Raw genomic sequence first — 17637 nt, 5'->3', positions numbered from 1 at the left:
GGTGTACATTCCAACAAACCAGGAAAAAAAGAATAAAGATCTGGGTAGCAGATCTTTATACACACACACACACACACACACACACACACACACACACACACACGGCTTCTGTATTTTGCTTCTGTATTTTGTAATACATTTTCAGTGCGTATTTGTATTTTCAATGCAGTTATTTTATGTCTAATTCTATTTATTCATGTTAAACACTACTTTGAGACATTGTTCAGAGCTAAAGAAGGTTGAGTAAATTAATAAAAATAACCGAAGGGCTATTGTGGATGTTTTGACATTCCTGCAGGAGCTGCTCAATAAGGGCCTTTCATTTTCAACAATTACGGTTTATTTAGCACCTATATCTGCTTGTCATGTTGGCTTTGACAGGCTGACACCAGGTGCACATCCCCTTGCTATACATTTTCTGAAAGGGGTTCGCTGGCTGAGAGCCATGCTTAAGTCCAGTGTCCCTGCTTGGGACTTGTCTTTGGTGCTGTTTAAACCCATTGAATCTGTGGATATGAAATTTCTTTCAAATAAGACTCCATTCCTTCTTGCTTTGGCTTCGGCAAAGCGGGTGGGTGTCCTCATGTGCTGTCTGTGCATCCCTCCTGCACATAGTTCTCTCCTGATGGCCACAAAGTCATAATGCGTCCAAATGCTGCCTATTTTCCCAAGATCATGCCTGCATTTTATAGCTCAATGGAGTTTGAGGTGCTGAGCTTTTGCTCCCCTCCTTTGGCATCTGAGGAGCAGAGGAAGATGCATTCTCTTTGTCCAGTGCGTGTGCTACACACCTACATTGAGCGCGCTTAGAATGTGCATTTGTGTGACCAGCTGTTTTTCTGCTTCGCTAATCCAACTAAAGGTAGAGCTCTGTCTAAACAGAGGCTGTCCCACAGGATTATAGAAGCTATCTCACTGGTGTACAGCACCAAAGGCCTTGCAGTGGGGCAAAAAAGTATTTAGTTAGCCACCGATTGTGCAAGTTCCCCCACCTAAAATGATGACAGAGGTCAGTAATTTGCACCAGAGGTACACTTCAACTGTGAGAGACAGAATGTGAAAAAAAATCCATGAATCCACATGGTAGGATTTGTAAAGAATTTATTCGTAAATCAGGGTGGAAAATAAGTATTTGGTCAATAACAAAAATACAACTCAATACTTTGTAACATAACCTTTGTTGGCAATAACAGAGGTCAAACGTTTACTATAGGTCTTTACCAGGTTTGCACACACAGTAGCTGGTATTTTGGCCCATTCCTCCATGCAGATCTTCTCGAGAGCAGTGATGTTTTGGAGCTGTCGCCGAGCAACACGGACTTTCAACTCCCGCCACAGATTTTCTATGGGGTTGAGGTCTGGAGACTGGCTAGGCCACTCCAGGACTTTCAAATGCTTCTTACGGAGCCACTCCTTTGTTGCCCGGGCCGTGTGTTTTGGATCATTGTCATGTTGGAAGACCCAGCCTGGTTTCATCTTCAAAGTTCTCACTGATGGAAGGAGGTTTTGGCTCAAAATCTCACGATACATGGCCCCATTCATTCTGTCCTTAACACGGATCAGTCGTCCTGTCCCCTTGGCAGAAAAACAGCCCCATAGCATGATGTTTCCACCCCCATGCTTCACAGTAGGTATGGTGTTCTTGGGATGCAACTCAGTATTCTTCTTCCTCCAAACACGACGAGTTGAGTTTATACCAAAAAGTTCTACTTTGGTTTCATCTGACCACATGACATTCTCCCAATCCTCTGCTGTATCATCCATGTGCTCTCTGGCAAACTTCAGACGGGCCTGGACATGCACTGGCTTCAGCAGCGGAACATGTCTGGCACTGCGGGATTTGATTCCCTGCCGTTGTAGTGTGTTACTGATGGTGACCTTTGTTACTTTGGTCCTAGCTCTCTGCAGGTCATTCACCAGGTCCCCCCGTGTGGTTCTGGGATCTTTGCTCACCGTTCTCATGATCATTTTGACCCCACGGGATGAGATCTTGCGTGGAGCCCCAGATCGAGGGAGATTATCAGTGGTCTTGTATGTCTTCCATTTTCTGATGATTGCTCCCACAGTTGATTTTTTCACACCAAGCTGCTTGCCTATTGTAGATTCACTCTTCCCAGTCTGGTGCAGGTCTACAATACTTTTCCTGGTGTCCTTCGAAAGCTCGGAGTTTGGAGTCTGACTGTTTGAGGCTGTGGACAGGTGTCTTTTATACAGATGATGAGTTCAAACAGGTGCCATTCATACAGGTAACAAGTGGGGGACAGAAAAGCTTCTTACAGAAGACGTTACAGGTCTGTGAGAGCCAGAGATTTTCCTTGTTTGAGGTGATCAAATACTTATTTTCCACCCTGATTTACCAATAAATTCTTTACAAATCCTACCATGTGAATTCATGGATTTTTTTTTCACATTCTGTCTCTCACAGTTGAAGTGTACCTCTGGTGCAAATTACTGACCTCTGTCATCATTTTAAGTGGGGGAACTTGCACAATCGGTGGCGAGGTGGACCCACTGAGCATTTTGGCTCGGTGAAGAGCGGCTATTGAACTGAGGGATGACTGTGATGACAGCGGTTATATGTGCAGGTGGGCTGTATCCCAATTCAGGATCTGCAGCCTTAAAGTACGCGGCCTCAACAATCCTCAAGGGCCACGTACTTAAAGACCGCTAAGGCCGGAAGTGCGAGGCTTGTGAAATGGGACGGTCCAGCCTCCGTTGCGCTGCCCAGGTTGCCTAGCAACCATAATACTAACAGCTGGAAACGTTTCATACAGCATTGTTTGACAGAATTGAAGGAGAAAATCTTTTGTTCATTTGTTTTTTTGTTTCTACATGAGCTTTGATCATTCTCTGTAAGATTAAGGTCAGCTATTGAACGGCGTATATTTTAAAGTACAGGCTTTAAAACCAAGTTAGTACAAACGTCACTAATGTCACATAACTTTGCCGACATGTGGCCAACAGTAATGTTTTAATGTTCTTCGTTATTAAACATTTGCACATAAATAAGTGACATAATATTCAGTACTTACTTAAAGTTTACTCTTCGGGCGCCCCTCATCCGCAGTTTTTTTTCGGCAAAATTATCCACACCCACCGCCGCGCTATGCATTCTGGGATATGTTGGGCCACGAAGTCTACACCGCCACGTCCTTAAAATTCAGGGAAATGAAGGACGCATTTGAGGGCCGCATTTCGAGCATCCTTCGAATTGGGACAGCCTTCGTCGCGTCACTGTGACGTAATCGGCCTTAAAATGCGGCCTTTAAGGCTGCAGTCCTGAATTGGGATACAGCCCTCATCTGCCTTAAAGACGTGAATAAAGGTTTCTTCAGCCAGGACATGCGAGGGCGTGATATCCCTTACTTATGTGTTGTACCTCGTTCCTCTCCTTCAGGGAACAGAAGTTATAGACATAACTATTCGTTTCAAGTCTTTAGGTTTTGTCACTGTGCCTCCCCTGTATTACACGTTTCATGTCTAGTCTCCCTTGTCTTCATGTTTGTTTATCGCCTGTGTCTGTTTTGTGTCAGTTATGTTCCCATGTCTGATTCTTCCCCAGTCCCTGTGTCAAAGTGTGTGGCTCATGTTTCCTGTTTTATTTTGATAGTCCCTTGAGATGTGTTCAGAGTGTTCTGTTTTGCTTCCTCCCTGTCTCATTGTGTCAGATGAGTTCCAGCTATGTTTCCCTCCTGATTCTCATCCCCTCATTATCCTTTGTGTATTTAGCCCTCTGTCTTCCTTTGCCTGTTGTTGGACTGTCTGCCCTTTGTTTCCTAGTCCCATGTTTTTCTTGTTCCAGGTAATTTCGATCCATGTACTTAGTGTTTAGTTAGTTGAATATTAGTCTCCCTTTGCTTTGTTTGCATTTCATGCAGCCAGGAATAAAGGCTCACTTTTTGTTAATATTAAATTGTGTCTTGGTAGTCTGAATTTGGGTCTACTCTCTCTCTACACTCTTCACCGTCTGCCACTGCAGACATGACAATTTGAGCCTATATGAATGCTTCAACATTATGCACGCAATTCTTGTTTTTAAAGTCATTAAAGGCGTACGCTGTATAATCATTCCACTCTGAAAAAAATAACAAAATGACATGGCAATCATGCCCATGATGAGTGTATGTAAACATCTTACTACAACTGTAAACCAGAACTCTTGTGTCTGAATGAACCTCAGATCACTATAGTGAGGTAAATCTGCACTGAAGATGTAGGTTTAACACTATGTTAGTATGCCATTGAAGGTACAAATCTATTTGACCTTCACTGGAGCTTCTGTTGAAGTGTCCTGGGTCCTACTCCTTGGTTCTAGTCCTCCTGCCTCCTCCTGTCCCTCTTCATCCACCTGATGTTGGTCACTCTGAGGGTTTGGTGGTGATGCTGAAGGTCTCTGCTCCTTTGCCCTGCAGCCATTCTGCATCTCTTGCTCATTACGGGTTTCTAGCCTGTGGCTCCAGTCACTGAAACCTTCATCTTCATCCAGGCCCACGGAGCAACTGGGCTTCAGCTCCTCATCTGACCTAAGAATAGAGCACAGAAAATGTATCACTTACCTGATCTCAGAAACCGAAGCCTTGGCCTTGGGTGCAGTGTTTTTAGTCATGTAGTCTTTGACATGTAGTCTTTGACTGTGTTAGGGAGATTTGAACATTTTCACAGTACTCATAAGTAATTGGTCCTTTAAACAGAGGAAGGAGAAGTATCACATGCCTTTATGGGAAAGCCTGAAAGTCTCACAACATAGTATAACCAAAAACAATGTGTAAATAATTGTCAGAAAATAGCTTTAATACTTAATTTATGTATTGTAATTTAACCATGTTTTCATTATTGCTAATCTTAATGACATTCATAGTCCATATGGCAGACATCCAGGTTTATAATATCACTACAATAATCACTATCAGTGGTGCAAAAGGTCAATGTGAAGTTAGGCAGAAGATGGAAAATAACTAATCAGTAAATCTGGCAAAAATGGTCAGAATCTTACTAACTTTAATAAAATAAAATCTTGACAGCAGACATGGAGTTCAGGACCCAATCTGATCATTTGAAATTTTCTGACTCTGTGTGTGAGAGCTCACCTGTCTGAGGTGTAGAAAGGTAGAGCTTTTAATCTACTATCCTGAGTGAGCCCATCCCAGTCAAGAGAAGAATAGTTATCAATAATTAATACGGTTTTCTCTCACATTGGGAACACCCTTACACAAGTTTAAATGATTCCCTCTTATGATTACACCCCCTCCACGACTTGAAGTCTTATGCACAACATCTGATGACCTGTATGTACCAACCATGCTGAACTGATTTTTTTTTCCAAACTGACCACATAAGGTAGGAAAATATAAAAGGAAAGCCAGTCAGTTTTCTTATTTTCAGTTAATTCTGCTATTCACATTTTCAGAACTTGATAGTCAAGTTTAGATTCTGTTTAGTTAAATTTGTTAGGCAGCAAGTGAGCTTGCTTCGGAGCAAACAAAGAAAATATATTCATGGGGGCAAAACTGTTGAAAGATGGCTGGCAGGTGGCATATGGGATCTTAGGTTTCAAGCTCCATGGAAACAGAGACAATAACTGTGGAAACACCAAACAGAGGCACTGCTGCCTCCAGTTTCAGAAAACCTCAAGTCAGCAAACCAACCTTATAAGCAGCAACAGATTAAAAGCTACTGATGTCTCTAAATAACTCCAAGTAGAATTTGTTTTTACACAAATGTTTCTCTTAAAAAAAGCCATTTTCAGATTGTCCCTTGCTAGAGCAGGAGGCACTGGATGTCCTTTGGCAGAATGTCTTACACTGGATCTTCTTCCTGATGCAAACTCAGAGGGGATTTGTGTCTCTCACTGGAATCAAACTGTCACCCTCATACTTGCCAAGCATATGTGTTAACCATTACACCACTGGAAATTCCAGAGTACCCTAGATTTCTCTATAAAGGTTCATATTATATTCAGCATTTCAGATTTTAGCAACTGGAATTCTATTTAGATTCATCTAATTCAAATCTTGTCCTTTTAGCAATCTATAATAACAGGTGTCTCACAAACTAATTATATGTGACTGGGTGGTAGTTAAGGCAATGGGTCAGGAAAAGAACTTACAGTTGTTAATACAGACATTTTCTGATAAGAGGATGAGTGAGTTGTGCAGTTTTTGCTGAGTATCATAAACTCAAGCGATGGGAATATTTCCTCCAGAGATTCCCTTTCTGACATCTGCCCATACAACCGGAAGCTGATGGTGCAGCAGCTTTTTCAGCTCCTTTACCTGCAGCATCACTGGGCTAGGTAACTGGGCTGAATGTACTGATGACACCAACACACGCTTTTCCACAACAATCAGCACAGACAGGCTGAGCTGTAAACATGAAGAGCAGCCCGTCTTCAGTGTTTGCTGTAAATGCAATGGTTGGGTTAGTGAGAGAAACCAAGCCTTGTTGGAACAGATAGTATCAGCTGAGAAGTCTTGCTAGAAAGCAATCCAAGCAAATTAAATATTCTTCTTGGTTGTCTTATTGGTGTACTAATCCCAGCTTCACTTGATTAACATTCCTAAGTTTTATAAACTGCTGCATAAAGACTAAACATGCATGCAACTCATTAGAAGAGTCTTTAACTTGGACATTTTGCAAAGTTTGTGATGTGAATTCTTGTTGTTTTAAGTTTATCAATTTATTACTGTGAAGTATTCACAGAGCACAAGCTGTCCTTGTGTTTAATGAAAGTACAGCCTCTCTAAGCAATAAAACATATTTTTTAAAAGTGATGTAAGTGGATGGATGGATACATATCCTTTTACAGCTCTGTAACATTTCTTTGGGTGGAAGACTATAAAAAACTCAGCTTAAGCCTAAGATAAAAGGTTATTTGTTACGTGACGAGAAAAATTACATACTTTTATATTTTCTGTTTCTAGACAGACTTGTTGATATTTACGTAGCAAAAGCTGTAAGAAGCTGAATAAGAAGCTGGAAGGCCTGACAAACAATGTGTGCTACAACATTACTTACTCTGTGTTTTGTGTGTAGTGGTTCTGTTGGGTGGGCTCGAGCCAGGACGGGCTCTTCTCTCCTCTCTGCTTTTCCCTGGCCCTTCTCCTTCTCTCCCGCTCAATCTCTTCAGCATCCTCCTGGCTCCGCTGTGCTGTCACCCTGCAGTTCGCACAAATATCATTACACTTACAGGACACACAGTGTATACTGCAAATGCAATGTTATACATTTTAGAAAAGACCTTTTAAGAGGCTATATGTAGCTTATCCAGCCCTTACTGGATAAGCGCAAGGACATGGATGGATGGATATATTAACTCTAAATGGAAATCAATTCTTCATTAATTTTTACATACATACATACATACATTTCCAAAAAAGTGTATTTGAAAAAAAAAGCCATAAGTAGTTGTAAAATTCTTCTCATAGTTTTCATGTAATTACTGTTGGTGGACTTTTAAGCTGTTGAAGAGATGGTAAAGTTGGCTTCCCCTCAGTGTGTGCCCATGTAACTGCCCAAGGCTCCCCAACCTTCCAGATTTGCTACATTGTTCTGAGTTTGTGGACACCTACTGTGAATATTAGAACAACATGTGATTATTTAGAAGGTTACTCTGCCAGGAAATATGCTGCTCTGAAAGCCAGTGTTTTGATTCAGTATTTCCATGAGAGCGCTGATGTTGAGCAATAATGCCTGCATTGCTCCAACTCATCCCAAAGCTGTTGAATTGAAATGAGGTTGGGGCTCTGTGGATGCTCTTAGAACTCGGGGAAAAAAATCTTTTGGGAACTTGCTTTGTACACAGGGTGCTACAAAGATGTCACTGAACTAAAATTTCCTTTAATTTAGTCTAAGAGGCCAAACCCAGGATGATATAGTGAGGATTGAAAGTTGTAAGAAATGAAAAACTGAACTGACCTTATTAGCATCGAGCAGCCACGCTGGCACCCAGATCTATGTTATGCACATTTGCTATTTATCTGGTACAATGTTGAAATGAACCTATGGAAAAGTCTATGCATGATGAGTTTTTCACACATAATTTAAAATTCACTGGAAAGAACGAGTTCTTTCCCATCAAAAGCGCATTAGTTCATTTGCCCGATTGGTTTTAGCTTCCAGTGGGTGTGACCTGATAACAATAACTCCTTTTATTGTCCAAGAACATCTGGTGGAGTTTGAGCCAGCTGCCATGCTTTTTCACTTAATTTCAATCTCGAGAGAAAAACAGAGAGAAGGAGAGTGAGGAGGTGGAGGAGGAGGTCAAGATATGGAGGAGAAGGACAGAGAGAGACCTTAATGCTCCATCTTGTCATACAACTCGAGGTCTGGATAAAGTCTTGTCTGGAAATTGGAATGAGCAAAACCTCAGAAATATTTATTCATCTGATTGGCTGGGAGTTTGACATCACCTAAATCTCTGGACTTTCTATTGTGTACAGAAAGGGTCTTTGGAGTGTGATGTCATTGTTTTGAAGGAAAATGTCAGCTCATTACAATTTGGATACAGTTTTAACAGCCACAATGGCAGTGAATTCATCACTTTAATTGCTTCTGTTTGGAAACATAACAACATTGTTGCATATTCTTTATTTCTGGCATGCAACAAGAGACGTTGGGCTTAAAATAAACACCCTGGAAGCATTAAAAAAAAAAAAAAGACAATAAATGATTAAGTTTTAGCACTGTGTGTAAACATTCAACTATTCAGCTTTGATTTCTTTCTCTGGAATGGGATGGTAATGCTAATGTCCATGTTGTAGTATAGTATACACATCATTACATGATTAGCTTGATGAATGATACATATCACCTATATATCACATCGAATTTATTCCACACTAACTTGTTTTGGAAATTGTTAGTCTGTGATCAATCTGTTTGAACCGTATGCATTGGTAGAAAACTGCACCAAAGAAAAAAAGCATCAAAATAAATGATGGGTGTAAGTTTAATAGTGAGGTAGTCGATTCAACGCTATGTTAAAATATGACTACATAACATTAAATATCACATTTACATCCTGGTGCAAATAATTGGTTTCGTTTGTTTGTCAGATTTTTATTATTATTTTTTTTAAAAAGGGATATTATCTAGTTTATGGATTTAGTTTGCTATTAAAGCTAGCATTAGCTGCTAACTTATCATTCTTGACTCTTGTCCACATATAATCACTGCTGGCCCATGCCAGCAGTCAAAAAGCTTCAAAATACATTACTTTATTTTTAGTGTCTCATTTTGAAATATTTTTTTCTGACGTTTCATAAAACTGTACAAGAACAGCAGGAAAAAAGAAAGGCAAAAGTGTGATCTTGTTGGTTCTAACTGAAGGAATACATAAAACATGCAGAAAATTTGCCAGTGCAATGCAATGCAAAAGGCTTAAAATATAAATCAGCTCATCTGTGGATAAAATCTTTGTGAAAGTTTTTAATAAGCAACTGAAGAAAATCTCATTGCTTAAGACTTTTAGTGAGGACGCTGACCATAAGTTCTAAGTCAAACATGCTGTGGTTGTTATGTGGGAAAGTGACCTACATAAGATTGTACTCACTAGAGATGTAGTAGGAGTCATGTTGTCAAGTCTGTCTTAAGTTTGCTGTAATCTGATTTGATGTGTGACAGGGCTGTTTTGGCTTCGCAGTCAGGCTATGGGGAGAGAGAGAGTGGGTGGTGATGGGTCAATTGGAGATCAGGTTTGATTGTCTGGACCTCATCACTACTGCATGAAATGTAACAAGGGGAAGAAGCATGAAATCTTTATATGTCCATATGTGTTGGCTATTTGCTCGCTGATGTTTGATGTTTCTGTTGGTGTCTTTTGGAGCATTTTGAATGAAATTATCTGACAAATAATATGACCTATTGTGAGGTACAATGCACTCAGAAACTAAAGTATTTTTGATTGGATGTTGCTTATAACTAATTAGCACCTATGCGGTTTTTGAATACACGATGGCAACAAGCTAACTAGCATTTTCTGACAACTGTTAACCTCTCATCCAGATTTGTTACATAAACTTCTGGCTCCAAAAACAAAAATGGCAGCTGAACTGCTAACCTGAACAGATTAAACATGTAGGAGTCTAGAACTCTTCTCCAGAAGAAGTCACTAAATGAAGTGACCTAATGTTTCTCACACTGGAAACGCAACATCCAGAAGAACAGAGTCAACTTTTTGAGTGGGCTATGCAAATGTTTTGGAGCCTTTTGGAAAATGATAGCCTGTTATCTATTTAGCATAATTTGTTGCCTCAAGGACAGCCTACCTGCTTCCTAACACACACACTGTTTGCTTATCTAAAAGCTATGTTTAGGAAGTGGTATAAAAAACTGTGTCAGGTTAAATTTCAGAATTAGTTGATCATGCTTGCTGAATTATTATTTCTGTGCAAAGGCAAATGTAGTCTTATCAATTCCTGTTAAAATTTAAATTAACGCATGAAATAATTGCAATTTTACATATGTTGGCCAAACTGTAAATATAGTACTCTCACATAGTCTTTAATTTTTATGGTTTGTGATGTGATCTAAAATTAGATGACATCCCACTGACACTATGTCCTTAAGTAATTGCTTCCTTTGAGTAAATAATAATTATGTACCTCTCTGGAAGTTGATTAGGCAGTATTGCGGCTGTATAAACTGCATATTTGTGTGGTGAGGTTTATAGAGTCACATCACTTTGTTTAAGGTGAGTTGAACTTTATGGTTTCTGTCAAATGTTAATACTGGCAAATGTCATGCCTTTGTACTTATTTGAGCACTCAAAGTATTTTCTTACTAGAAATCTCATTCACCAATCACACACATTCATACGGTGCTTTATAACATTCACGCACACACATAGTCCCATATGGTCCACTGGGGTAACTGTTGGGGCAACTGTTGTTGGAGGATACTGGCGGAGTCAGGGATGGATTCACCAATGTTTTGACTGGTGGATGACCTACACAATCAATCCATGCAACGTGTGGTATAACATCAGCAGCACTTAATCTATGCACACAAAACAGTGGACAAAGAACTGACCAACAGCTGGCTTGTCTGCTGACTTGTTGCATTCTACACGACTGCTTTTAGATGCAATAACAAATCAGTCTGGCAGTGTGAAACTGTTTGTGTGATCTGCCAAAAAGCACAGTTTTGTATTGTTGCATTTTCTTCACATGCTCAGACAATGTATTGTCTCTGCAGAGTGGTCTGAACTACACGGTATCCTTGGGGTCTGCTGGGGTATTTAACACAATGTTAATAACCATAAAATTACAGAGGATGTCTGTCTGATTAGCATAATTTTTTCCACCATTTACACAATGAGGCAATGCAGGCCTGCAGAACAGGATTTTCTTTGTGTGTGTGTGTGCCTGTATGTGTGTACGTAGTAGAGCAGGAGGGGGTTCAGGAGTCAGCCAGATGATGTCATAGACATTAAGAAAGTTTCAGCTATAAAGGAAGCCACTGAACTCAGCCTAATGTCATTTTGAGTATAGTCACATAGCAATGCTCCAGCACTCATGGAGGAAACAAGAAATACAAGAAATACAGAGACAATGATTGTATCACTGATTCAGGGTCCTGTGCCTATTAGAGGTGAAAAATTAGAGCAGATTGCTGTAAATGGCCAAATTAGGCAAATAGAGAACAGAAAGCAACAAATGGCTGGTTGAATTAAAAATCATTGTGATGATAAAAGTAACTTAAATTGAGCAATTACCTCCATTGTTTTAAAGGAGGAGCTGCAGAAACTGTTTAGAACTCATTTTACAAACTTCTATTTAATTCTTGGTAACTTGTCAGGTCATGCTCCAAAACAGTGGTTAACAACTAGTCAGCAGAAGACACTTCTTTACGTTTTCTTTAGAAAAATACTTATTTTTTGTCTTATTTTGTTTAACAGTAAAACTACTAAACTATACATTTAAATTTCTCCGTTACCACATTTCTGGTTTAGAAGTATACACAATTTCAGTAGGATGTGAAATACGATTCAGATAAATGTGGTGCAAACTGGTTGCAATAAACCTAAACAGGGGTGAGGTGACATGTAAGTACAAAACAGAGATACTGGACTGCTTTGTTATAAGCTTTTCACTCACATCATTTGAAAAAACAGTCACAGCTTCATGTTATTTGCCAAGTACTCCATTGTAATGCTGAAGTCATGAGGATGAAATGTCTTGATTTTCAAAAAACCCACATCACCCATCTTCAAGGACATAATTTAAACCATGAGACCTGCATGCATACAATTGCATATTAAAGATAAAGTAGAAAGGACTAAGTTGAAATCGAAACATAAAAAAGCCATGCTGCTTTTCTGCTGTAATCAGTTCATCTCTTCATTTTTACAGTTTTTCAATTTGTACATTACAGCCAATATAGATGACGCTTGGTTACAAACAATATGGTCATATGATCATAATATAAGATGTATTACAAATATTGCACGTTCAAAAATGTATCTTGCTTCAAAGTATGGCTGATCGAAATTTTAGCTGTACTCATAGGTTTTTAATATCTGCTAGATATGCACTTATCTTAAGTTTATCGCTAGCATTTAAATATGCATTTGCATTCTTCTACTGTTTTGGCTGATGTGTCATTATGTATCTACTCATTTTATTGTGCAGGTGAAGAATCTGTGACCAAAAAACATTTCCCACTGACCTGATGAGGTTCTGCAGAAGCTGCCTGCTGGAGCTTCTTCTTCTGATGGAGTCTGACATGGTGAACTGGGCCGCTCCTGGTCGTGGTCCTGGATTCAGTCCTGCTTCTGAGTTTGGTGTACTCTTAGACCTTCTTTACAGCTTTTTTCTTTTATCTTACTAGCTCAAGTGGGCCTCTCTCTATTTCTGTCTCCCCCCTCCCCTCTCTTTCTGGTCTCAGGTCTCTCCTCCCCCCATGTGGTTTTCATTGAGGCACTTTAACCCCCTCCACCTCCTCTTGCCCTAACAAATGTCATGTGACTTTCCCAAGGGGGAAAGTGAGATGATATCATAACACTGAACTGGTAACAATACTATATGCATGTAACTCTGTGTTTTCTTTCATTTAATTATTACTTATATTCATTTAGTAACACTTCAGACTGTTAATAATGCACAAATTTATACTTCCTATGTTGTTTTCTAATGAAAAAGTACATTTTCTTTACATTACCTGAGAATATTCAAACACTCGTTACCAGTCAATATCTCTCATTCAAAATCCACAGAGCCTGAGCTGCTAAGTCATTTATGTCAGCCACTGCAAGTGAAACAGACTAAAAAGCACTGGTATCACACTTTTTAACAGATTCCTTCAGCATGTGCTCTAAAGGTTAAAGGTCATGTTGACTTTTGGTAATTGATGAGCTGTCACTTTTCTGTTCTCTTTCATGTAGCACAGCAAAAACAACTGGAAATGTCTCTGTGATCTTTAGTGCTCACAGTCCTGCCTGGAACTGCTTAACACCAGTGAGAGTAGCTCAGTCAGAGCTCGGAACTTGTCAGTTTTAAGGAAGTTTGTGTATATTTTGGATTTGATAAGATTGAATTGTTGTTTTATTTATCAATTACATTTTAAGTTCTCAGTTTAAATGCAGTATATAAAAATATATGTGAGTTAAGAATTTGCTAGGGACTATAATGATGTTTTTGCACCACTGGCACTGCTGGCTGTCATGTCTAATCTCTCATTGGTAGAAAGCATAGACAGGAGGGTAGGGCTGTCAAAGTAATCTTAGTTCAAAGGTCAAAGTCTCAAAAAAAATAAAATAAAAAAATAAAAAAGCAAAACAAAAACCTTCCCTGACTTGTAACAAAAAGAAGCATAAGTGCATACTGAAAATGTTCATGTTTAATGGATGATTAGGAGGGCCATTACAAAACCAGCTGTTGTAAATCAAAGCAACACATCAACGTCACTGCTTGGCTTTCACTGAGTTTTCTCAAAGCAACCCTTACCACTCGACAGCTAAGGATTTATCTGGACAGTGATTTTCTATTCAGTTCAGTTTAGTTCCGAAATTACAACAACAGTCACCTAAAGGCACTTTATAGTATAGGTAGTTCATACAATAAGGGAGTGAGGGAGACAGAACAACAGATATGCTGTGGAAGAGAGCCAGAGATTAATAGTAACTAAGTGCAAAGTGGTGTGTAAACACATAGTGATAAAAATCTGAGTGAAGAAGAAACACTTAATGTATCATGGGAAGTCTCCAGCAGCCTTAAACCTATTGTAGCTTAACTAAGGGAGGAATCAAGATCCCCTGATCCAGAACTAACTATATAGTTTGTCAAGAAGGAAAGTTTTAGGCCAAATCTTAAAAGTAGAGAAGGTGTCTGTCTCTGGAATCCTAACTGGAAATCCCAACTCTGCCTCCAATTGTACTTTTATATACCCTTGGAGCCAAGTAAACCAGTCTGAGAGTGAAGTGAAACATATACTATTTGAATGAAATGGGAATATGAGGTCTTTAAGATAATGTGGGGCCTGATTATTCATGAGCTTGTATGTGATGGGAAGGATTTTAAATCCAATTCAGATTTAACAGGGAGAGGCCAGTATTGGCGGACTATGCTCTCTGTTTCTAGACTCTGTCAATACTCTTGCTCTAGCTGAAGGCTTTTCAGTGACCTTTAGAACAACCTGAAAATAAAATAATAAATTACAATAGTTAAGCATAGAAGTAATAAATGTATGAACTAGTTTTTCAGTATCATTCTGAGACAGGACAATTTTACCAATATTTTTGTTTGTTTGTTTAATATGGGCACTGAAGAACATGTCCTGGTCAAAAATAACTCAATTCCTTACAGTGTTACTGCAGGTCAAGATAACCAGGATAAATATTTGATTAGACACTATGTTTCTAAGATTTTTGGGTACAAGAACCTCAGTTTTATCTGAATTCACAAGCAGGAAATTAGAGGTCATCCAGGTCTTTATGTAATCAAGACATTTCAGCAGTTTAACGAACTGGCATGTGTCATCTGGCTTCATGGAAAGATACAGCTGTGTATCATTTGGGCAGCAATGAAAATGTATACTATACTAAAAGCCACTGAGTGATACTGCACAGGGGAAGCATGCATAATATAAATTGAATTAGAATTAGACCTAGCACAGATCCCTGTAGACTCCATAATCAACCTTAGTGTATGAATAAGAATCCCCATTTACATGAACAAATTGGACCCTATTAGATAGAAATGATTCAAAGCTCTACAGCCCAATACAAATAATATGTACAATGTGTTCTAATCTCTGTAATGAAACATTGTGGTCAATAGTATAAAACGCTGGTCTATGAGAATAATCACAGAGATGAGTTCACTGTCAGCAAACATTAGTAGGTCATTAGTAACTGTCATAAGCGCTGTTTCTGTAATGAATTTTTAATCCTGACTGAAATTCTGCAAAGAAACCATTCCTCTGCAGACAGCCACTTTGCTGTTTTACAACTAAATGGTAAATGGTAAATGGCCTGCATTTGTATAGCGCTTTTCTAATCCCTAAGGACCCCAAAGCGCTTCACACTACATTCAGTTATTCACCCATTCACACACACATTCACACACTGGCGATGGCAAACTACTCTTTCAAGATTTTTTTTAACTAGAGAAAGTTTAGAGATTGGTCTGTCAATTGCTTAAATTTGAAGCACATGAATAAGGCAATCTGAATCACCATTCGAATTTGAAATAACTAATGTGGCTTTTCACAATTTATTTTTTTTTTTAACAAATGTATGTCTTTTAGTGGACATCATAATTCTGCCACCACATTTGCTGTAGTGGAAGTCTGTAGATTATGAAACTGATTCATAATAAGCCATCCATCCATCCTCTTCTTCTTATATGTTTCAGCGTCTCGGGGCAGATGGAACCTATTCCAGCTACAGATCTATTTTTACCAACTTGAGGTAAAATGCATCCTGATACAAAACAAAGTCAAAAATTGTGTCCCTGACCTAGACCCTTTGGTTGGGTGGTTTTGGACTGTGAGACTGATAGACCTGCTGTGTGTAAAAACAAACAAACAAATGGTTGTGGACTACCATTTCAAAACTTCAAAGCAACAGATTTAAAAATAATGCAAGACCTGGAAGGATTAAGGTGTAAGAATACTGAACTACTTTTTCCTATAATGGGACTTGGTGCTTTTTAATTACATTTCTGAAAGTAAAATGAATAGTATGATAATAGGAAAGAGCTGGATAAGAATAATAAACACACTAGATAAGTGAGATGAAATAAGTAAAACTTCAACTCAGAGATAAAGCTCTTTCTGGCATTGAGAAACTGTAGAACAGCTTGAGAATGAGGCTGAAGAACTAATGAGTTGGTTGGATCTGGTTACTATTCTGCAGGTTTATTAATAAGATATGGCAGCTTAGAACATGAGCTGCTGGTGGAGGGGGCACGATAACCTTAGTCACATCCCCAGTGTCAGAGCATTGGGGCCCGATAACACACTGCTTGTTTGTTTGCTTGATGTTTTGTCCTAAATTAGACTTTTTTAATGCCTCGATTAAAGTTGCTGTTCTGCTCCTCTGCACGGAGGAGACTTTTAGACTTTTAAACGCTCTCTGTCTATCATTCCAACAACACAGATGTGCATTAGGTCACCCAGGCATTTCCAGCCAGCACTCATTTACACACATACATACATAACCACACACACACACACACACACACACACACACACACACACACACACACACACAGTTTCTTACTTGCCCGCCCCCTGAATCCCGTAGGAGCTTGAAACACTCACAAACACTCCACAGAACCGTTACCACAGCAACACTCCCACAGCACTTAACTCAGCCTAACTCTTGTACGACTCAGTATGAGGTTGATGGTGGTGGACAGAGACACCACCCCGACCGCCAGCTTCGACACTGTTTCCAGTATTTCCCCAAAGGAAGAGTTTTAGTTTTAGAGCAGTAAAACCCAACACATGCAGTGCTGCTACAGTAACTGTGTACTTCAAGCTTTCTTCATGGCAATCATCATTTCTTTAAACAGTTGATTAGTCTCACTTAAAGCTTTAAATTCCATTGTATTTTTCAGAGTTAGACTAAAGTAACAAAGTTAGCATCCCTTGTATTTTCATGAAACTAAACCCTGTCTTTATTGTCATATTCCTTCAACAGTCATTCACTGTATTTCATGACTATCCTTTTACGTAGTGATCTTACACTGAATAAAAATTGCCTTCACACAGACTACAGGATTTACAGGATTTATAGGATTCTAAGATAATGCTTTGAATTTTAGCTTAAATATGTATCAGCATAACATAGATGTATTTACTGTTAATGTATTGCAGACATTAGCTTGTGCTGAGACTTCACATTTTAAAAAAAAAAAGGTGACAAACCTCAGGGTAGCTTTTATTGTGGAACCACTACCAAGCCAGGAGGAGGTGATAACAAGGTTAGTCTGAAAATATTGTGTGATACTCTGTTGGCACACCATTCTTTCTTAGAAAAGTGCAATGGAACAAGAAGAACCCTAATAATGTCGTCATCACTGTGGCGTAATTCAATCAAGGCAGGGGAGCTTAGTTGCCCTAAAGTGGGATCAATTTAGATGTGTAGCTTTCTTTTTATTTAACTAAACAGACAAGAATGATTTAGGATTTTCT

General features: G+C 39.1%; 1 protein-coding gene across 2 annotated transcripts in view; it reads right to left on the bottom strand.

Annotated features, from left to right (window-relative positions):
• lsp1b (lymphocyte specific protein 1 b) overlaps positions 1 to 12873 on the bottom strand; it is a 59220-nt gene extending 46347 nt beyond the window's left edge. Inside the window, exons 1-3 of one of the 2 annotated variants that reach the window (XM_082536664.1) lie at positions 12667 to 12873; positions 7015 to 7155; positions 4265 to 4523 (exon numbers count right to left, since the gene is read on the bottom strand). In XM_082536664.1, the coding sequence (XP_082392790.1) occupies positions 4265 to 4523; positions 7015 to 7155; positions 12667 to 12725 (459 nt within the window). In that variant the 5' untranslated portion in view covers positions 12726 to 12873. The remainder of the gene's footprint in view (positions 1 to 4264; positions 4524 to 7014; positions 7156 to 12666) is intronic. The other variant, XM_082536663.1, reaches the window with a different exon arrangement.
• Between the last annotated feature and the right edge of the window lie 4764 nt (positions 12874 to 17637).

Source organism: Aulonocara stuartgranti (assembly GCF_965226115.1).
Source record: "Aulonocara stuartgranti genome assembly, chromosome: 1".
In the NCBI taxonomy this organism is placed as follows: domain Eukaryota; kingdom Metazoa; phylum Chordata; class Actinopteri; order Cichliformes; family Cichlidae; genus Aulonocara; species Aulonocara stuartgranti.
Note: the sequence above shows the minus strand (reverse complement) of the source record. Positions and strands in the feature narration are given on the sequence as shown.